This window comes from Mustela erminea, chromosome 4, assembly GCF_009829155.1.
Source record: "Mustela erminea isolate mMusErm1 chromosome 4, mMusErm1.Pri, whole genome shotgun sequence".
NCBI classification, from domain to species: Eukaryota; Metazoa; Chordata; class Mammalia; order Carnivora; family Mustelidae; genus Mustela; species Mustela erminea.
In genome coordinates, this window is record NC_045617.1 from 69,803,939 (window position 1) to 69,827,369 (window position 23,431).

Consider the following 23,431-nt stretch of genomic DNA (forward strand, 5'->3'; position numbering starts at 1 on the left):
CTTTTGTCTGGAAGAATAAAGGCTTGCGGATCCCTATAGCGCCCCCTTTCAGGGAAGGGGGAAAGGATGTGGCGGGGCAGTCCCGCAGGCTCCTCTGCTCAAGGCTTCTTCCCCACTGGCTCCAGGGAGGGACTCTGTTGAATATGGGCACTGCCTCTCCACTGCAAGACCTGAGACACTTCACTGCTGTGGGAGGGACTCTCTCCTCTTTGGAAGCTAGTGCTTCCTGAGATTCACCTCCTCTGGGTCCCCTTTCACAATTTCTCTACCTTCTTAGGGTACAGTCCTCACCCTCTGGGAGTGAAAATTTCCTGATCATTTCTGCATCTGCCACCTAGAGGTCTGTTCCTCCCTGTACAGTCTTCCGCATCCTGAAGCAGCTTCTCATGAAAGTCCTGCTGGTCCCCGATGCTTCTAGTCGTACTTGCACATGATTTGCTTTTTACAAATTCTTCTATGTCCTACTTGCATGGAAAATGCAGCTTGTGATAGTTTCCCCCATTGTCTCTACTGCTCTGTGCAGTTTCCAGGATAAAGGAAAGAGCCAAATCTAAGTTGCTACCATCTTCCTATACTTAAAGACTTTCCTCCTTTCTGCATACAAGAAAACCTATCTGAAGTTTAAAAAACAACAACAACAAAAACACCAAAAAAACCTCTATGTAGAGCCAAATTTTCCTATTTCGTTAAAATGCTCATCTTATAGACATTTCAGAATAGCACAGGAATCAGGAGTCAGTAACACTAAACTCTTTCTTTAAGTATGAATTAGCAAAGGTCAAGAGAGGTTATAAGACTTGTCCAATGCTAAACAACAAAGCTAAAAATAGAAAACTCATGTTCCTTCAAATTTATTACAGACACCTCCTTAAGAAGGAATAGTCTTCTATTCCTAAACTAAACTAGTATTCCTGAGTTTTAAAATCTCTTTTAAAGACACATTATGATGCAGACCCAGGAAAGTGAGGGGTAACTAACTTATACCAGCCCACTTAACAATTAACAAAATCCTGAAGGGTGTTTGGGTGGCTCAGTGGGTTAAGCCTCTGCCTTCAGCTGTCATGATCTCAGGGTCCTGGGATCAAGTCCTGCATCAGGCTGCCTGCTCAGCAGGGAGTCTGCTTCTTCCTCTGCCCCTCCTCCCTGCTTATGAGCTCTCTCTCAAATAAATAAATAAATCTTTTTTTAAAAACTGAGAAAATTTCTGTTACAGTCTTGGTCCTATATATTGAATCCCCAAACAATTCAGAGGCTAAGTTTTCCCCCTTACCTACACCATCAGAACATAACCTTCGTCCATATGCTTTCCTTTTCCACTTCTCTGTTTCCTTCTCCCTACTTCCCCTCAGCCTCATCATTTTAGGGTCCAATCACTACCCCTCTGCCCATGCTTTGGGCATATCAAATTCTGCATTCAAAACAAACCCATCTAAGTGACAGTAGTAACTAACAGTTTCAAAGGAGATCATTTCTTTCATTCTGAAGTTATCTCATTGTCTAATTCTGTGAAGAGCTGATAAAAGGAAGTGTCAGTCAATTAATAAACTGTAGCTTCAATAGTTTAATGCTATCTGAGTAATTTGAAAGAGTCACAAATCAGGAAATGTACCTAAAAAGGCCAGAAAACAATTAATGCTTAAATACAACTGATTTATCCATGACACGATCACATTTATTTCTTGAGAAATCTGGATCTGCATTAAGATACATGTCTGATTTGAAACTGGTCTTCTTCTGCCACCAAGTGTTAGCACACACTTCTAACCAACCAGTTTTTGCAATGGTTAAATCAGAGAAGTACAAGGTCACTCGATGAGAAAAACAGATCTAAAAGAAGGGCAGTATAAAAAGCAGAGGTGAACAAGTTGCAGACTAACAACCTAAAACAAATATATTTCAAGAAAAACTCTTGAATTTTAGTTACTATTTTAAACATGTGGTAATTTAGTAAGATTCTCTGAGGCTCCGTTCATTTAATGAAACCATAACTCTGAAAGCACAATGATAATCAAACTCGCTTTAAAATATATAATAACTACTTTTGATATTCTCTTATGCAATATACCCTACTAGAATTTCATGCAACTAAGAATATGCAAAACACAGTGACTAAATGCCTCCTAGTGTTAGGAAAATAGACAATGCCAAGAAAAATCTTAAGTTTCTCAGAATCTAAAGTCAAGCTCAGGTCTAAGCTTGGGAACCAGAATACCAGCCTGTAGCAGAGGAAGGTCTGTACCAGGAGATGTGAAAGGGTTTTCTGTACTTTCAAAATTCTGATCACAATCTATAGAACTTTTGGTCATCCCCTGGGGCTTCTGGTTAATTCTACTGAATAGTATTATCTACAAATAGGAGACTACCAAAGGCTGGCACCCCAGAAGCCTAGGGACTTCTGAAGCCAACACTCAGTACCACTGGGAAATCCTCAGACTAGATCTTTCTGACCATTCCAGTGGAGGTCAGCATTTATTCCCTGCGCCAGACATCTGTCCACACCTTTTATATCAAGCTGTTTTACCTTCATGAACAGACCGATATGACTCCAACTTTGAATATTTTTTTATACTGGCATGGATAACAGCTTTTTAGACTATAAAAAATAACCGGTATATGACTAAAAAAAAAAAAAAAAAAGTACCACGTGAGGTATTGTTACAGAATAATTGGTTACACCTCCTGTAAATAATAATGAGTGGATCATCTTAACCATCTAGGAATTGGCCTGTAATGATCCAGGGCACTTTTCTACCCAGAGCACCCCTTTTCACTAATAATTATCACGTCTACCCTGACAATAGTACCACCAGTATCTTCGGAGTCCACCAGTATCTATCTCCTCACTACAAAGAATGATTTCTGGTTGGCCTTCTGGCAGGTCAGACTGAAATATAGAGAGTACGCCAACCTTCAAAACAGAGCATCTTTGTGGGAGACACCATCAGCTCTTTTCGAGATACTCTCACTTTGCATCACCATCCATACCAGAAACTCAAAGAACACTCCTCCAGATAATGGAAAACCTTCAAGTTTCCTGCATCTTGTGGCTTCCCTTTACCCTCCGTTGCCATGAGACTTCTAACTCGCCCAACACCATTTCTGTGATCAACCCTGTAAGGCTCCACTCTTCCTCAGAACCTAAGCAAAGCCCCAACCAACCAAGAGAGAAATTCTGGGTGTGTCAAGGGGAATTTACTATATTCCAGGTGACATTAAGGTCAGCTGTATTCACTGATCTACCAGAAGAAATAAGGGCTAAAAGAGCAGTTGTGGGAGCCTACATTTTAGCTCCAAAATTCAAGGAAGCACATTAAGCTGTGTTGAAGGCAAACCCAGGGAAACTATCTTTATACAACTTTAATTATGGTTTATATTTTTAATCCATTCCACAATTCTTATAAATTGCCTATTTTAATAGCTTCTTAAATCATTGATATGATTTAGCATAACTGACTTAAAAATTCCCTCATCATAAAGGAAGTTATTTCTAACTTTTCCTCTATTATAGGACTTCCTATATTACATGATTTCCTCAGTAAACATTTTTATACATAAACAATTTCTTCTTTAAAATTATTTCTTAGTTATAAAATAAATAAGTCCTGGGTATACAACATGGTGATAATAATTAAAAATACTATATTATAAAAAAAGATACTATATTGTATATTTGAAAGTTAGTAAGAAAGTTCTTAAAAGTCCCCACAACAACAACAAAAGGTAACTATATAAGGTGATAGATGTGTTCATTAACCTTAGTATGGTAATCATTTTGCAATATAGTCATATCTTAAATCATTATGTTATATACCTGAAACTTACACTATGTTGCATATCAATTTTATCTCAACTAAAAACTTATTTGTTTAGGATAATCCCAGCAGCATGAACCTCTTAGTTAAAGAATATGAATTTTCAGCATTTTTTTTTTACAGGAATTTCTTAATTCACAATTCAAAGGGCCATACCAAGCCACCATGCATAATCTTTGATGGTCCTTCTATCTCAAGTTTACCCAAACAAATGTTCCTCTAATACAGTGTGGCTGGAGGTATAAATTGGGGCCACTATTTTAAAAGGAAATTTATGGTGTTTTGGAAAAGTTAAAATATATAATATCCTGTGACCTTGACACTCCATAGGTTCTTTGATGTATTGGCATGTCTACCCAAAGGAAAATGAACATGGAATCTCACTGCAGCATTTTTATGCTGGCAAAGAAATGGAAATTAATGTAATTATTCATCAAGTGGAGAATAAATTATGATAAATCAAAATAATGTATACTTATTTCTGTTTTAAAGAAACTATATGCAGGTATTTGCACCTATATACATTTGTAGTGTAAAGGAAAAAGTCGGGAGAATATACCGATAGTGGTAACCTCCAGAGAGAGAAATTATATTGGGAAGAAGGGGGCAGTAGGGTGGTGCTGAAGGAAAAATTGTATACTCCATTTTATAGATTTGCATCTATTTGGACTATTTACAATGACCAAATATTCACCTAATACTTTAATAATTAAAATCACTTTTAAAATAAAAGAAAGTACTTGAAATAAGACAAACTTTCAATACTTGAGTGATAAAAACCTATTATTTCCTATCTCTCTCTCTCCTTCTCCTTTTATTTTGTCAATCTAAACAACGCTGAATACTAGCAATACATTCCACTACTGATTTCACCAATGTCTACTCCCTTACAAATAAGTGAACCTGAATAAAAACCGTGTAGAGAACGAATGCTGAGAAAGGACAGTTGAAAAGGTAAAAAGTTAAGAAGAAAGAGATTGAAGAACCACAAATTTTCAAATCATCTGTATTCCAAATCACAAAGCATAATAAAAATGCACTTTTATGCATGCTACCTTTTCATACTGGCTTTAACTTTTACAGTGGAACAAATGACTTCCTGCATTTTAAAAAAAAAATGTTGGTTATTTATTTAAACCTGCAGGTCTCTCTCTCTGAATACACTGCTCTAGGAAAATCTGGATCAGAATCACCCATGGCACAGATGGATTATCAAAAGTCACAATCTTTAGGTACATCTCCAGATCTGAAGCTAGAGGGTGGGAATCTGCAGCTTTGGTGTTGACACATGAATCCCAATGTTTAAAGTATACTTTCTTACACATTCAGAAACACTGAACATCGTAGTAGTACATAGGAATGGAGTCATTCCATTATTGAAAAGAAAAAATTTTTGGCTTACTGAAAGGCAGTGAGGTCATACCTTATTTTCTAAAGATTAAGTTTTCTAATCTAAATGAAATACAATCTGATTTAGATTTTATATACCATTCAGGCAGGGACTGTTTCTCTCTTTTTTTTAAATTTTTTAAAGATTTTATTTATTTGACAGAGAGAAAGACACAATGAGAGAGGGAACATAAGCAAAGGACGAGGGAGAGGGAGAAGCAGCTTCCTGCAGAACAGGGAGCCCGATTTGGGGCTCGATCCCAAGACCCTGGAATCATGACCTGAGCCAAAGGCAGCCGTTTAACCAACTGAGCCACCCAGGTGCCCCATGTTTCTCTTTTGATCATAACTCTGGGCCCAGCAGCCCATGTCTGGTGCATATTAAGCGCGTGGTAAATATTTGTTGAGTTAGTATGGTTTGGGCCAGGGAGTTCCTCATGTGACAAGAGAAATCAATTTGGATGAACTAGATGTGCCAGTGGGAGAGAAGAATCTGGGCCTGGGAAAGGGTTAAGATGGATTCCCCACAGGGCTCGGCAACAGGAAGAATGGGTTCTCACGTCAGCCACTTCATATTTGTAAGACTCGTATTCCCATTCTACAACATAAGGGAGCAGATTCTGGGAAATTAACTGCCAAGGAATCATTTAAATTTAGTGTAAAATATTAAAATTCATATTCTAGAGTAGTTTAAACACTCCTTTGATAAATGTCCTCATGCGCTCTCAAGTAAAATTTAACACCGAACAGAGAAAGAAGCACTTCAAAATGTGAATATTACCTTCACCACTGATTTGTCATTCTGTGATTAAGTATGAAATCACTGGGAAGAGGACAATCCATTTGAAAGCAAAACAAGAATGATAATGAGTAAAGAAGTTAACCATCAGTCTGCAAGTTTTGTCAGCTGTTAATCCAAATGTCTAAATCTGTTTCTTACACAAATTGTTTTTACCTAAATATTCAGGAATGGCACCTGATTTAGTTATTATTGAATGTGAGGCATAGTAATCAAAAGAAAAAAAAGAAAACCACGCAAGGTATCTTTTTGAAAAGGTATTCACAACAATTTGTAGAAAATTCAGAACCACAGGATGGTCAATCACCCAAATACATGTTTTAAAGATCAGAAAGAGGGCGCCTGGGTGGCTCAGTGGGTTAAGCCGCTGCCTTCGGCTCAGGTCATGATCTCAGGGTCCTGGGATCGAGTCCCACATGGGGCTCTCTGCTCAGCAGGGAGCCTGCTTCCTCCTCTCTCTCTCTCTGCCTGCCTCTCTGACTACTTGTGATTTCTCTCTGTCAAATAAATAAATAAAATCTTTAAAAAAAATAAGAAAGAAAGAAAGATCTTCCGTGCAAAGAGACATTAAATATGTGTCCAATTTAGAAAAGAGATCCACTTACTAATAAACATGACTTTCATTTATAGAGCTGCAAATCAGTCTTAACTGTAGCAAGGGGTCATGGAGAGCAGGAACAAACATTAATCTGCATGCCCATCTCCAAAACTCTGGTATATTAGAGCAGGTCAGCAAATGGCTAAATTTGCATGAGAAGCTCCCTAGGCTGAAATGGGAAACACAATGAAGGGTGCCCTTAGGATTCCGGGAGAAAAGCTCATAAATCCAGAAGAAAACCAAAAGTTACTCTAAACTGAGGGAGGACGGGGTGGCTTGGGAAGGTAGAAAGATGTGGGAGGTCAAGAGACATATCCCTTAGCTCATGTCACTTCTGCCCATCCTCAGGGAGGAGTACTTTCAAGTAATGGGGGGATCAGGTCTCCTTAGTTATCCTCCTGCCCAGTCCATGGAATAGCTATTCCAAGCCTTCAATGGAGACAACTACTAAAACCACAAGGCCATCTTCAGGAAATCTTGAAAGAGTGGCATAAAGGGGGGTAAAGAAGTGCATCCCACCATGAAGAACCCAGTTCCAGTGAGCAGCACCAGGCATGCAGGCCAGAGGAGGAAGCCTGGAGGGCAGCAGGCTGTAAACAACCAAAAGCAGAGAAAGCAATAAAATGGTACTTGGCCCTGCCTCAGTGCTCTTCAAGGGAGGAAGCAAATTTGGCAAGAGAAGCAGCATCAGGAAATGTTGGTCCAAGTATGCAGCTAATGTTGGCAGAGGGTGCAGAAGAAGAGCCCCTGTGGCAAAGGAGGGCACAGCTGGAAGAGCCTGCATGGAGTCTCACAAGCCAACTCAGCCTCCCTGGGAGTGGGAAACAAACTGACTTGGAATCCCACGACCCAGAGTGGTAGGGTGTCAAGAACCACTACAAAGCTCACACGTGCTCCAAGCATGCTTAGTAAGACTGGTGCAGCTGTTAAACTGGGGCTTATAACAAAAATGTTTACCCACCTTCTTCCGGAGCTGTGGTGCTCTGGACAATTTCATAAAAGTCAAGTGAGGCTTAAAACTCCTGTTTTCTCCTGCCAAGATGCCCTTTTCTTGAAATGTCCTTTTTGCAGCTTCTAAAGAAAATAAAAATACAAAAATGCTACTGTAACACATGGCTATCTTTTATTTTTTAAATGGCAATTCAAAAAATAACAAATTACTTTATAATGAAGATTACTTTATATACCTGTATGGAATACTTTCTAAGAGAGAATTAAAACCACACTGCATAGGACAAGATATTATTAAATCTGCATAAATTTCACACTTTAAGCACACAAAAGCAACAATTTGAAAAGAAAACATTTAAGAAATATAATAAGTGTTTGTCTGATATGATGCTGATTTTCACTGAATATCCTAGTGGTGGCTAGATGCATAGAAAAGGATTAGTTTATCTATGACCCATATCTAAAATTTCTACTTCTGACCAAGATGGAATAACAGCAATTGGATTTACCCTCCCCTCTGAAACAATGAAAGGACCAAGTATATAAAATGATGGTTTGTAAGACACTCCACTTATCAGGCAGTGAAGCTCAATGATCCCTTAGAGATGAGAAACAAGGTGAGCCCTTCAACTGCCCAGCTGGAAGAAACCATCCTCACTGGGGGGAGCTTAGTCATCTCACTGGGTCGAGTAAAAACTGCTGAAAGTAGGAGAGGCAAAGGTATCCATAGCTCACGGGCAAGAGTCCTAGAAAAGCGAGACCTGTACAGAGAGAAAATCCCACAAATCTACAAAGGCTTGCCCGAGAGTATTCAGCTGAGTATAGACCTGCACAAATATATTAGGAAGCTACCTGAGGATGGGGAAATACATTCGAAAGGATTAGAGGGAATGGTGCCCAGTGCTCATACAGAGGCAGGAGAATTGTCTGCTCCCATGAGCCAAACTGGAAAAACTTTGAGATTTGTGGGAAACTGGGTAGAATGAACAGCAGTGGGGAACTTTTCCCCTCAGCGGTGGGGAAAAATTAGCTTTGAACTGGTACTGTTCTAGTCCCATCTAAAATATCTTAGAAGCAAGATCCAAAAGCAAAAAAACTGTTTCCAAGTAACTTAATTATGTCCTAGAACAAAGCCCAAGAATATTTATAGGCATACAAAACTATCCAGACCCAACAAGGTAATTTCACAATGTCTGGCATCTAATCAAAAATGTCCAGGCATGCAAATGAACAGGAAAATATGACCTACAATGAAGAGATAAATCAATTCATCAAAGGGAATGGACACAAATTTAGAGTCAGAAGATAAAAGTATCAAAATAGTTATTATGACTATATTCTTTACGTTCAAAAAGTAGAGACATGCAAGATATAAAAAAGACCCAAATCAAATTTACAGAGATGAAAATTGCAATGTCTAGAGAAAAATACACTGGATAGAATTAATGACAGATTAGACACTGTAGAACAAAAAATTAGTGAACTTGAAGACATAGCAATAGAAGCCACACAAAATAAAATATAGAGAAAAGAGAAAGAAAGGAAAGGGAAACAAAAGGGAAATGGAAGGGAAAGGGAGATGGCAATGAAGGAAAAGGGAAAAGAAAAGAAAAAAGAAGGAACAGCAGTAAATGTGGGGTAACAGCAAGTTGTCTAATATATGTATAAGTTAAGTCCCTAAAAAAGAGGCAGGAGGAAGACAGGAACTATTTGAAGAAATAATGCCTGCTGGGGAATGAGAGTTGCCACAACCATGACATAAAATAATCTAGGCAATAATCTTTTTTTTTCACTGATTTAAAATGACTTTTTATTCTCTCCTAAAGATTTACTTGTCATTACAAGAACATGACTTAATCCTACTGTGAGAAGCAAATACTAAGACGGAACCTATGGTCTTCTCCTCCCACCTTATGTCCCCACCCATATACTCTCCTCTTCTTGAGTGTGAGAGGAACATGCTTCTGACCAATAGAATGGGGCAGTGATTTTTTAAATTTACTTCATAAGTATTTGAACCAGCAAATTCAGTTCTAGGAAAATACACAAAAATAAAATTTTTAACACACAAGATTCTATATAGAAGATTCAAGATATCAATTCTTAAAAACACACAAAGTATAAACAACCTCATCAATAAATAAATGGTTGTTAAATTACCATATGGCATACTAAGGACTACCATAAGAAAAGATGCCCATGGTCTATTAAGCAAAAAAGGCAAGTTGCATGGTTAATGTACCAATAATGTGATTCCATGGCTTACTTAAAAAAGATAAATTCTCTACGTTTTATTAGCATAAAAATGGTGTAAATTACTGTAGGATGAGGGCTGACATTGAACAGAGATAGAAAAGATGAGTAACATTTTCTTTACACACCTGTATATTGTTTGAGTGGTTACAATGAGCATGTATTACTTCGGAATAAAAAAATTTTTTTAAATTAAATAAGCAGAATAACTGCCTAGACATTAGCAATATAATATTATTACAAGTACACAAGCATCATACTAGAATGTAGAATGCACAAGTAGAATTTTCTGCTTTATGTACGAAAAATTCATACTTTTCAAAGATCTTTGGTAAACAACTTCTCATTTGTCCTTTCTGCCTCCAAATGAGGTAGGGCTAATACCCAAGTTAATTTTAAAAATAAATAAAACTAAAACATAAGAAGTCAATGCTCAAATTCACCCTCTTTGTTAGTAGTAAAGAAGGAACTGGAATGCAGATGCCATCACTTCTACTCTGGTCATGTTTCAAGGGAGCTAAAACCCCAGCTTAAGCCAGGGTCAGTGAAGGGTACAAAGGCTGCTCCAGCAACTGAATGAGGAAGAGTAAGGCAGGGCATTCTGTCACCTTCCACCATGCCCACACACACACTGGTTTCAGTCAGAGAAGCTCCCCTCTTTTACACATGAGCTTCTAAATACCTTTCCCTTTTCTAAAAGAATTCCTACATTTACCCAAAAACAAAGTTCGAAAAATCAGTCTTCAAAAAAACACACAGAGAGGGGTCCCTTCAGTAAAAATAATCCTGCCAACAGTGTCCATTAAAAAATAGAAACTGATGAAATATAAGGTAAAAAATGTCTTTGAATCTAAAATAAAACCACCTCCTATCCAAATGTTTAATGAACTGTTCCTTTTAAATTCATTTATTTCTTAGCAATGTTAAATATGCTTTAATTTTTCTAACAATTAAAAATCATGAACCTAGTGGAAGATTACCTAATATTTCCAAAAAACATGTCCTAAAAAATAAAAGATGTTTTTAATATAATACTAAATACTACAGTCATAAGAATGCTTTAGTTTTAACCACCAATTCTGTTGGAATCCGGAAATTACTAATGATACATAGAATTATAACCAGAAATACCTGGCTAAAAACAAAACCAAATATATTTCCATCCAGTCTGATTATTTCTTACATAGTGTAAGTATTCAGTTTTTTTGGAATGGGAACCCGAAACAAAAAAGATGTGGGAGTGAACAAAACAAAGATACAATATTATACTTTCTCAGAAAAAGAAGGGTTTGCTGTAATGACTGGTCCACGCAAAAATAATAAAAATAACAGAGAAGGGCAGAGTTTCCAAACAGAAATACCTGCACAGGAGAAAATTCAAATGGACGCATTCTTTTTACCAACAACATAATTATTAGCCGCATCAATGATACCTTCCTAGTATGCTGGGCGGCAGGAAGGACAAAAAGGAGGGAAGAGGACCTCACTCCCAGGAGAGGAGCTCCTGGAGCAGACTTGGGAGTCAATGAGCTCAGTACCCACAGGTGTGACTGCACAGGCTTAGCATCTGTGTGTATTCGACGGTATCTGTGCGTATTCAACAATACCTGCTTGAATTGCGCATTACCTTTGTGCTAGGTGTTTTAGCAATTCTTGATCATGTACTCCTCCAGATAACCCTAAGGGGTAAGTTATTATTCCCATTTCTAAAAATGAAGGAACTGAGACTCTGAAATGCTCACAGCTTTCTCAGAGATCACTGACCTACGTCATGGTGAGGATAGAATTTGAACTCAACTCTATCTGACTACAACATTCATGCTGCCCTCTATGTGAAGAATTGACAATCTTGGGGGGGCATAACTGACTCAAGTGGAAGAGCATGCAACTCTTGATCTCAGGATCATGACTTCAAGCCTCATACTGGTATAGAGATTATTAAAATAAATAAACTTCAAAAAAAAAAAAAGAATCTAAAATCTTCTTTCTCCCCTCCAAGTTGGTTGTTTTTGTTTTTAAGATTTACACATTTATTTATTTGAGAGAAAAAGCCTGCGTGTGAGCAGGGGAGGGGCAGAGGGAAAGAGAGAAAGACACAGACTCCCCGCCAGTAGCAAGCCGACCTGGGGCTCAATCCCAGGACACCAGGATCATGGCCTGAGCCGAAGGCAGACGCTTAACCAAGTGAGCCACCCAGGCACCACTCTAAGAAAATTTAAGTAAAAGGGAAAATCTGGTTAGGTTATTTTAAAATTTGTACAGCACTTAGGAACAGCAGTTGGCCAACTCAGATCTCATCATCCGTTCATTCGTTCTGCAAATGATTGCTGACAGACTGTTCCAGGTGCGGGAACCACGGCAACCCACAGAACAAATCCCCTGCCCTTGCGGAACATCCACACACGCTGGGGGCCACAAACAAATACATAAATATATTGTCAGGTATTGATCAGTGATCTGGAGAAAAATAAAGCACACGAAGGATCTACAAAGTGATGTGGAAGAAAAGAGTTGCTATGTCAGATATGGTGGTCTGAGAATCCCACTCTGAAGAGATGTTTGAGAAGCTACCCAGCTGCGCGGAGAAGAGGACTCGAGGCAGAAGAAAGTACTTATAAAGAATGTTTAGTAGGTCCAGAAACAGTAAAAAGGACAGGATACCTGGAGCAGGGTGAGTCAGCATTTGGGGAAGAGGCAGAATGGGTTTAGAGAAGTACGCAGGAATATCATGGGGCAAGACAAAACCCTCAGATTTCATTCTCGGTATGGTGGGAAATGCTGACAGTTTTAAGCAAGGGAAATTCATGTGTGAGAGTAACTTTCTTTATTCGTCTATATTTCAGCTAGAATTTACATTTCTTCCTGGTGGATTCAATTGCCTCAGGCAATTCACAGTGTTCCCCTCTTTCCCTAGGACCGTATCTTAGTTGACGGGGAGGTAGCTAATGGGGTGCACAGTGGTTTAGATGGGAGTGTAGCGCCTCGCTCTTGGGTCAATATCTGGCATCTCCTGAGACATAAGCCGTGCTTGGTTTTTGCAGTTAGACCCTCCCTCGTTCCCATATAATGACTCTGCCACTTCTGTGCCCTTTCCGGTATGCAAGATTTCATTCTATTGGTCACCACACCATACCAGGGCAAGCAGGAACTCACTGGACCTGTCTCAGGCCCTCTACCACCTTCTTGCTTCTCTTAGGCATACAAAAATAACAATCCCCCAGGGCCAAGGTGAAAAGGGTCAGAACCTCCTAAGGCCATCCATTACATAATACCACCCTTCCTTCACCCCCACTGCCACTCTGGAAACACAGTGAATTCTGGCTCATTGGCTCTAAGAACACACCCCAGGAGCAAGGCATAGGGTCACTCCTGCTATCAGACTGACGTAAGTTTCTGCTGTTCTGTTCAGGAGACGATGGAAGGGCAAGAACTCACACTCTACCTTAGCCTCCAGCTCTCTTCTTGCTGACCCTGGGAATCTTTTCTAGCATCAAAGCGGGAAAAATGTATCATTATGCTCAGGTGTTGAAATCCCAAAGCCTTTTCTCTATTTTTCTTGCTATATTCTCTCTTCTGAGAACATGGGTACCACCGTCCCAGAGGTGGCTAGGCACAGAACAAAGGATACAAGAAATACAAGGAGAAAACTTAGTATCTCAAAATATTATCCCCATATTTTCAAAATCTTAGTTTGTTATTTTACTTTCATAATATCTACTAAATGCTAATATGAGCTCAATGTGACATTTTGATCACCATTTATAAATTTGGGGCATGTCCTAAAACCTTTCACTGCTAGTCACTAGCAGCAAATGATTTTTCCTCTCCCTGTTATGGTAATAAAGAGTCAAGCAATGGACCATTTAAAAAAAATAAAAAAAAAAAAAAAAAACCAAACCAAAAAAACAACACAACACTGTTCTTAGTTACACAACGCAGAGTACTAACCACTATACGATCACGGCCCTGTTCTTAGTTACAAACAACAAATGGCAACTTTGGCTGAATTAAGCTAAAGAACAGCAGGGGTCACCTGGGAGGTGCAGTTGGTGGAGCACCTGACTGGGTTTTGGCTCAGGGTCAGGGGCCCTTTGTCAGGCTCCACACTCAGCTTAGAGTCAGTATGAGATTCTCTCCCTCTCCCTCTGCCCCTTCTACTCATGCTCTCTCTCTCTCTCTCTCTCTCTCTCTATCTCTCTCTCCCTCAAATAAATAAACCTTAAAAAAAAAAAGTAAGAAAAGAATACTGGGAAGATTAGAAAACCAGGCTGGAAGGCTAGGAAGCCGAACAGGTGTCTAGAGCTATGGTGAAGGACAGGTACACGGCACCACCCCCTCCTCCAGCTGGCAACGCAGGGACCATCTACAGCACACAGCAGGCTAGAACTGCTGCCACCTGCCTGCCATTGGTGGTGGCCGCCACTGATGACATAACCCAGCTCCAGAACAGATACTGCACAGTCCTTCTCTGTTCAAGGTGCTAGCTTCTGATTCAAAGTCTAGACTAAAGCAAGATCATGTTCCTAGCACCAAAGCAAACTGTGGAAGAATGTACATGACATGGGAGACAGTGGGGAAGAGTTCAGAGGCTGGGCAGCGAAAAAAGAAAGACAACAGTCCAGAATGTACATATTTTAAAAAGATAATAGTGTATTCATAACAACTACTATTACAATAAAACTTATCAACTTTTGGCTCATGTAAATTATAAGCAGGTATATCTGTCCTCAACTACCATCATAACCCAGCTCTGGTCCTCTCTATTATGGCATACCTGTAACTGTTTTAAATAGACCTAGAGTTAAAATCATGCAAAACCATCATTTTTATGAGTCAAAAGTTGTCAAATACTGGCAATGTCTGATGGCTTAACATATACAGTGATGTTCACTTACTTAAGTTTCTAGGATCTGATTGACGGATTCAGGGCATAATTTCTAGGTCATCAAGTACTTGAAGAATTTATCACAAAGAAGAACTGCTGATAGCAGCAATATATTCATATTACTCAGCAATATATTCATACCAACCCAGAAAATAAAAACAGCATGAAGGTGTGAAAGCAAAAATTCATTTCTTCATTTATTTACAGAGCACTTCCCACATGTGCCAGACACACAGTCTGCTTATGACAGCGAACGTGGCCCTGCTCTCACAGAGTTTACCATCTCATGGGACAGATCTGGGCCCAATGAAAAAGACTCAGCAATGTTCAGAACTATCCAAATATACAAAAGATATAAGGAAAGAAGCATTAAGAGAAGTTAAAATAGTAGGCATTTGTATTATTCATTACTACCTACATTAGTCTCACATATTATTTTGATATGACAAACTCATCAAATGTAAAGATTTAATATTTTTCTATTTACTGGTTTCAGTTACTTTTTTTTAAGATTTTATTTATTTTACTTTTAATAAGCAGGGGGAGCAGCCAGCAGAAGGAGAGGGAGAAGCAGACACCCTGCTGAGCAGGGCTCGATCCCAGGAGCCTTGGGATCATGACCTGAGCCGAAGGCAGATGCTTAACCATCGTGAGCCATCCGAGAGCCCCAAGGTTTCAGTTACTTTGAATTTTGACCCAATAGTTCTCATTATTCACTGGGCCTGAAATCTTCGATGATGGATATCTATTCACAATACTGTTTTAAATAATATTTGTCACAAAGCACATATAATTTGTTATTAATGTATTTTTCTCTATGTTGACCAAAATAGGGGAAAAAAGAAATTGCTGTCTTCTTTTGGAAAAATATTTCTTAGTACTGGTTTTTTATTCCTATTAGCAATATAATCTATTGCTTAGCCAGACTGCAGGGTATTGGTTATGGAAACATCATTCTTGAGATAAGAAGAGTTTTTGCTGGTGTGAAAACCACATGTCGTTTTTCATCTACATTAACTCATGTTCTGGAGGAGAAGCTTATGAATAATTTAAGAAATTGTTCAATTCCTCCTAGTACCACAGACATTCCTTCAAGCACTAAATAGAAAATCGCACAGTAAATATATCAGACATCCTTCAAAAGTCAGCTGAAAACGCTTCCTAAATAATATAATTTACCTCATAGCTAAAGATGCAAAATGTCTGAAGAACAATTCCTTAAAATGTATTTTAAACACTAGAAGACTTGGCTATGTAAAAGAACACTGAAATGAATAATTTAATAAAGAAACAATATTTTGGAATCCTAACAAATACAGTAGAGTTTTATCTGTTTAGGTGAGTTTGTTTGTTTTATTCAGCAAACATTTATTGAGTGTGTTAAGTACTGGGAAGTTTTCTCCGTTTTTTAAATTTTAAATATACGTATTTTTACACAGGAGATTTTCTTTAAGTGAACTCTTAAGTATGGAGCAACAATATATTTATACCTTAGATGTAAAGAAATTGCTAAAAGTTGTCTGAAAGTAAACTATGACAGATCAATTTTAATAAAATCATATCTTTTCAATTACATACATGTTCTTATAAACTTTTTTCTTTTCTTTTGCTATTTTTTCCTGTTTCTAACATTGTGTGAATAGTTATATGATAGCATGAAATGTAATTTGAGAATACTCACAAAGAGGTTTTTTTTTTAATTGAGGTATGGCCAAGAAATTTATTAATAAAATAGTCTAGAATACAAAATGTAAATTAGGTAGTCCTGACATATTCTTAAGCTTAACATATTCTATTTCAGATGCAACAGAGGTGATAAGTTGGATTTTCATTTTAAGAAGAGTGATCTGTGACAAGATAATACAGCATACAAAAGGAGATGATAAGGTCTTTTCTTGTTTTACATCTGGAAGATACTTTCTTATACCATTGTAAGTTACAATAAAACTATGTCACATATAATATGAAAGATCTCACTAAAATTTTACAATCACTTTTTAGCCATCAAAAACTTTAAATAAAAGCCATACAACTGTTTTTATCTTTTCTGTTACTACAATTTAAAGGATTCTGGTTTCCATATGCTACTCAAACTATTCCATTTTAGATGGTCTTAGTAAGTCATCTGAACTATATGCTTCACCATAACAGCTGGCATAATGTTGAAATGAACTTCATTTTAAAATTTTTATACTCATCATTTTAAGTAGATATTTCCAATTGATTACTGTGTAAAACTGTCAAATAGAATTTTATAATGCTTCACTCATAAAAGTGAGTCTTTAAAATTACACCTTGATGCCAGAGGCATCCCATTCGTTCCACTGCAATTGAGGAAAGAGATCCAGATGGAACAGTCTAACACTGGCCCAGTTCTCCTATTTTTCAACTTGGGTTCTAGGACAGGTCACTTAACCTTGATAGTAAAAGTGATGAGGCCATTACAAATGATCTCTCAAGTCCCTCTTTTTATCCTAACAACCACCCAGGCCAAATGAACTGTCAGAGAATGCTGGTACATCATCCATCAGGGTTTCTATTTCTTTTTAAAGAATTTCTTTATTTATTTGAAAGAGAGAGAGCATGAGTTGGCAGGGGGTGGTGGCGCGGTGCACAAAGGGAGAGGGACACATAGAGTCCCTGCAAAGTGCAGAGCCCCATGCAGGGCTCAATCCCAGGACCCCAAGATCATGACCTGAGCTGAAGTCAGATGCTTAAATGACTGAGCCATCCAGCCCCTACCCCAATCAGGGATTCTAGACACCAGGACTGGATTTTACTATCATACAAAGATTTATTTTTTTTTTTTTAATTTTTAAAAAATTTTTTTTTTTAAGATTTTATTTATTTATCAGAGAGAGAGGTGGGGAGAGAGTAAGCACAGGCAGACGGAGTGGCAGGCAGAGGCAGAGGGAGAAGCAGGCTCCCTGCTGAGCAAGGAGCCTGACGTGGGACTCGATCCCAGGATGCTGGGATCATGACCTGAGCCGAAGGCAGCTGCTTAACCAACTGAGCCACCCAGGCGTCCCCATACAAAGATTTAGACATGAACATAAATAAGGGAAGAAAGACTATGTAAGGTTCAATGTCCTTTCAATTATACTTTCGTGTTTACATCATACATTTTTCACTGGTTTATACATCCATTTAAAAGATATTTATTGAACCTCTGTTATATAGCAGGCTCTGGGGATACAAAGATGAAAGATTCCCTCAAAGAGCTTTCACTCTAGTTGAGGAATGTCAATTTCTAAACAATCAAATGCAATGAAATATTACAGTTTCTACAGTGGATATCCATCTATAGACTATGGGGGAGATTAGGGGAGAAAATGGTCATTTCTATTTTGAAGAAATCAGAAAAGCCTTTATTTTGGAAGTAACCTTTGAAATGAGTTTTATAAAAGATCAACAATACTGTTTGAAAAAGAAATTAAGAAAATAATTCCATTGACAATAGTGCCAAAAATAATAAAATACTTAGAATAAACTTTAACAAGGAGGAAAAGGACTGACAACTACAATAAAATACTGGAAGAAATTGAAGAAGACACAAGTAAATGGAAAAGATTTCACGTTCAGGGACTAGAAGCCCTAATATTGCTAAGATGGCAATACTACCAAAAATCATCTACAGATTTAATGTAATTCCTACCAAAGTTCCAATGACACTTTTTGCAGAAATAGAAAAAAAAAATCATCCTAAAATTCATATGGAATCTCAAGGGACCCTAAATAGCCAAAAAACTCTTAACAAAGAAGAACAAGGTTGGAAGTCTCACACTTCCTTGTTTCAAAATTTACCACAAAGCTACAGGCATCAAAACAGTGTGCTCAGAGCTGTCAAAATGGCTAAAATCAAAACCACAAGAAACAACAAGTGTTGATGAGGATGTAGAGGAAAAGCAACCCTCTTACACTGTTGGTGGGAAGGCAAAAAGGCAGCTACTGTGCAAGACAGTATGGAGGCTTCTCAAAGAGTTAAAAATAGAACTACCTTACAGCCTCGTAATTGCACTACTGAGTCTTTATCCAAAAAAGGCAAAAAACACTAAGAGGGATACATGTATCCCATGATTATTGCAGCATTATTTACGATAGCCAAGATATTGAAGCAGCCCAAGTGTCCATCAATAGGTAAATAGATAAAGAAGATGTGGCATACATACAGTGGAATATTATACAGCCATAAGAAAGAATGGAATCTTACTATTTGCAACAACATGGATAGAACCTGGGAGTCTAACACTAAGCAAAATAAGTCAGAGAAAGACAAGTACCATAAGATTTCACTCAAATGTGGAATTTAAGAAACAAAACAAATGAACAAAGATAAAAACAAGAGTGACAAACCAAGAAATAAGACTCTTAACTCTAGAGAACAAAGTGATGGTTGCCAGAGGGGAGGTTGGTGGGGGATGGATGAAACAGGTGATGGGGATTAAAGAGTGCACTGAACCTGATGAGCACTGAGTAATGTATAGAGCTGCTGAATTATTATATTGTATACCTAAAATTAATATAACATTGTATATTAATTATACTGAAAAAAACCCACACACAACAGTGTGGTACTGACAAAAAGTCAAATCTATAAACCAATGCAATAGGAAAAAGAGCACAGAAAAAAACCCCTCTTGTATATGGTCAAATGGTTTTCAGCAAAAATGCCAAAACCATTCAGGGGGAAAGGACATTCTTAACAAAGAGTATTGGGAAAACTGGATAACCACACTGTAAAAGAATGAAGTTAAACCTTCACCTTATGTCATATACAAAAATTAGCTCAAAATGGATCAAAGACTAAACTAAACATAGAAGCTAAAACTATAAAAGCCTTAAAAGAATACATAACTTCATGATCGTGGATTTAGCCATGACTTCTTAGATATGACTCCAAAAACACGGACAACAAAAATAAAAATAGATTAATTAGACTAAACTAAAAACTTCTAAAAAGTTAAAAATTTAAAAACTAAAAAGTCAAAAATTAAAGCTGGACAGAAGAGAAATACATTCTATTTAAATAAGTGATAGTGTAAGTTCTGAATGTTTTCAAATGTACCAGTTACTGTAAGATTACTGGTGATTAATACAAGATTCATAAATATTGAGCTAATTAATTGCATTTAAATATTTTAAAATATATAAAATTCATGAACCCCTTTAAGAAAAACAAATCTGTCCATCAAAGGAAATGATCTGTAGAATGCAAAGGCAATCTACAGAATGGGAGAAAATATCTGAAAATCATGTATCTGATAAGGAATAAATATCCAGAATATATAAAGAAATGCTACAACTCAGGATGCTTGGGTGGCTCAGTTGGTCAAGCATCTGCCTTCGGCTCAGGTCATGATCCCAGGGTCCTGGGACTGAGTCCCGCATCAGGCTCTTTACTCGGTGGGGAGCCTGCTTCTCCCTCTGCCTTCCCTGCCTGCCACTCCCCCTGCTTGTGCTCTCTTTCTGACAAATAAATAAAACCTTAAAAAAAAAATAAAGAACTCCTACAACTCAACAAAAACAAAAAGTCTCATTAAAAAATCAATGAAGAACAAATAGACATTTCTCCAAAGAAGGTATACGATAATAAGTCAACAAGCATACAAAAAGATGCTCAAAATCACTCTCAATAGGGGAATGAAGATCAAGGTCACAGTGAGATATAACTTCAGACCCATTAGAATGACTACCATCAAAACAAAACAAAACAAACAAACAAACAAAAATACCTCTGGGCTCTAGGACAACACCTACATTTCTGGCTCATGTTGTTCCTTGTAGGAGGGTGGAGAGGGTTAACAAAGTAGTAAATACGAAAGCAGAAACAAGGTTAAGCAGTGAAGAAGAAGGTTCAGAAACGTGAATATACACTTAAGAAATAAAGACGCAAGTCAATAAAATACACTGAGAAGAATAATATATCTTAAGAGAGGTTAAAAAAGAACCAAGAAAGTGGTTTCTCAGTAGCAAAAAAGAGAAAGAAGGGAGTGCTCCGCTATGTGACTCTAGAGCATCTATTAGATTTAGGTATTAGAAAGCCATTGGCGGCCTGTGGTGTGACATGGTAGGTTATTACCCACTGACTGCAGGAGCTGAGACAAAGGAGAGTAAGCACACGTCAAGAACTGGAGACAGATACCACAGGCTAGGCTTTTACAGATTCTGGCTCCGAAGGGAAGGAGAGGTTCAATGAAGGAACTGTAGGAAATTCAAGGTCAAAGGAGTACAGAGTTTTCTGTTATTTCTTGGGCTTTTTTATATTGTTTCTTGTTTGTTTATTTGTTCAGGGCTAAGAAAGGCGTAATCAAGCTAACAAAGTTGGGGAAATGAGCTGATGAAGAGGAAAAGCTGGAAATACAGAAGTACCTGCAAGAGAAGAAGGAACTAGTAGAGCAAGATCCAGATTGCAAGGTCAGATCAAGAACACAGCTGAAGAGATTTAGTCTTTGATAGACAGAAGACATCTCTTTTCCTAAAACTACATGGGATTTAAAAAGCCAAATGTGCTAGCAGTAGGTTTACTATGTACAGGGAACAAATGAAGCAGGTCCCAGCCTCAGCTTTATCTGTGGAGGGAAGAGGAGAAGGTTAAGGGAACTTAAGGCTGGAGCGGTGACAGGGGGCAAGGGAAAGAATAAAGGAGGAGCAGTGGGACAGCTGAACAGGATGCTGCTGAGTCTGGAAAACTTATACTTGCAAGAGAACCAATCTACAGTACTGTACGATTTCTTCATTTTTCTCACGCATCTGATAAAACGACTCATTAACTAACATGTGTTACATGTCACACATTCTAGAAGGTACTAAGTAAACAATTGTCAACAAAACAGTCCTGATCCTTGCCATCATGGAGCTTCATCCAGGAAACACTGTCAAACAAAATTACACACTTAACAACCTGTGATGATCCTGTGAAGGAGACACACCAGGTACAGTGACAAGAGGACTCACATATGAGGAGACTCTACAGGGCACAGGGAAACGCTCTCCAAGATAGTGACATTTGAGCTAAAGAATGAAAAGGTCAGGGCACCTGGGTGGCTCAGTGGGTTAAGCCTCTGCCTTCGGGTCAGGTCATGATCCCAGGGTTCTGGGATGGAGCCCCGAATCCGGCTCCCTGCTCAGCGGAGATCTGTTTCTCTCTCTCTCTCTCTCTCTCTGCCTCTCTGGCTACTCGTGAACTCTGTCAATAAATAAATAAAAATCTTAAAAAAAAAAAAAAAAGAATGAAAAGGTCTAAATAAAGGTTCTACTCAGACATTTGCAAAAGTTTCAAGGCAAGAACAAACTTGTTAAGTCCCTGATGAACCATGATGACACAGGAGACAGGGGCCGGGGACCCAGACGGAGACACCATGGACCACAGCAAGGAGTCCAGAGTTTATTTTGCCCATGTGTTGGGGTAAAAAAGCAAATGGCTGAATTGATCTACCTTTGGTGTTTGCCAGCCTGGTGAAACAGACAAGAAGACAGGACAAGAAGAACCACCAACAGAGTGATGCACCATGAGGCCATGACCAGTTTAAGAAGGAATAAACTACGCTGGCAAGAAGAGGAGACCAGAGACCTCAGTGAGGTTCCACAGCATGAGTAGCAATGGAAATAAAATGAAACAGCACAAACGGTAGTAAGTTAGGGTGCTAGGTAGCTATATCCAATTTACAGTCTTGGAAGTAGAATAGTTCTGGAGGATGAATAGCCAAAAGGTTTCACCATGCTTATGAACAGCTAGATCAGAGTATGAGTATTTGAGTATATCTTCAAAGAAGTCAAAGGATTTTAAGAAAAGCAATTGCTGTGGTGGTAGCGGGGGGAGTGGTGAGGACTTATCATTATTATTAATGATAACAGTTACCATCTATTTACCATTGTATATGTGCCAAACACTGTGCTAAGCACGTCATACACGTCATCTCATTTTATCTTGAGAACACTCACTATTGTGCTCATTCTACAAATAAGGAAACCAAATGCAATGGCAGTTCCAAAAGACTCCACAGCCACAGCTCACTTTGAGCCAGGATGTTTGGATGGTTGTGTTCATGGTGCTGCAAGAAAGCATCACAATGTGAGCGAGGAAACAAAATGTTCAAAAAGCGAGAGGAAATATTTGGACAACAGCAAAGAGGAGAGGTAGAGGGTAACCAAACTCTAACAGCATGAACTACCAATAAGAAAAGGCCTGTGTGTGAGGGCTGAACAGGGACAAAGCAGCATAGAACTAAGAGAACACAGTTGACATCTCTGTGCCCCTGGGTGTGAGGCTTTGGTGGAAAGAGCTGTGATCTCAGATTAGCAAATAGATCAGCGGAGGCAAGAAGGTAAAGGGGATGCTCCTGAAAATTGGGAGTCCACTTGCTAATTTACAGTGTAACTGACTGTAGGAGTCAAAAGTATAAGTTTCCAGTTATAAATAAGTCAGGGGATGTAATGCACAACACAGTGTCTGTACTTAATAATGCTGTATTGCATATCTGTAGGTTGCTAAAAGAATAAATTTTTTTTTAAGATTTTATTTATGTATTCATCTGAGTGAGAGAGAAAAAGAGAGCTCATGCACAAACAGGGATAAACTGGGGGCGGGACGAACAAGCAAGACTCTAGGCTCAGCGCAAGCAGGACACAGGGCTCAAACCCCTGGAAGCAGGACCTGAGCAGAGGCAAAACCAAGAATCAGGTGCTCAAACAAGCCACCCACGTGCTACAAGAGTAAATCTTAAAAGTTTTCATCACAAGGAAAA

The 23,431-nt window shown here is 38.3% G+C and overlaps 1 protein-coding gene across 4 annotated transcripts in view; it reads right to left on the bottom strand.

Annotated features, from left to right (window-relative positions):
* AKAP7 (A-kinase anchoring protein 7) overlaps positions 1-23,431 on the bottom strand; it is a 149,972-nt gene that overhangs the window by 79,763 nt on the left and 46,778 nt on the right. For all 4 annotated transcript variants that reach the window (XR_004284946.1, XM_032339514.1, XM_032339511.1 and 1 more), the window contains exon 6: positions 7,560-7,672. Coding sequence is in view for 3 of the 4 variants with exons in the window: in XM_032339514.1 (XP_032195405.1) it covers positions 7,560-7,672 (113 nt within the window). In the remaining variant the exon portion in view is untranslated. The remainder of the gene's footprint in view (positions 1-7,559; positions 7,673-23,431) is intronic.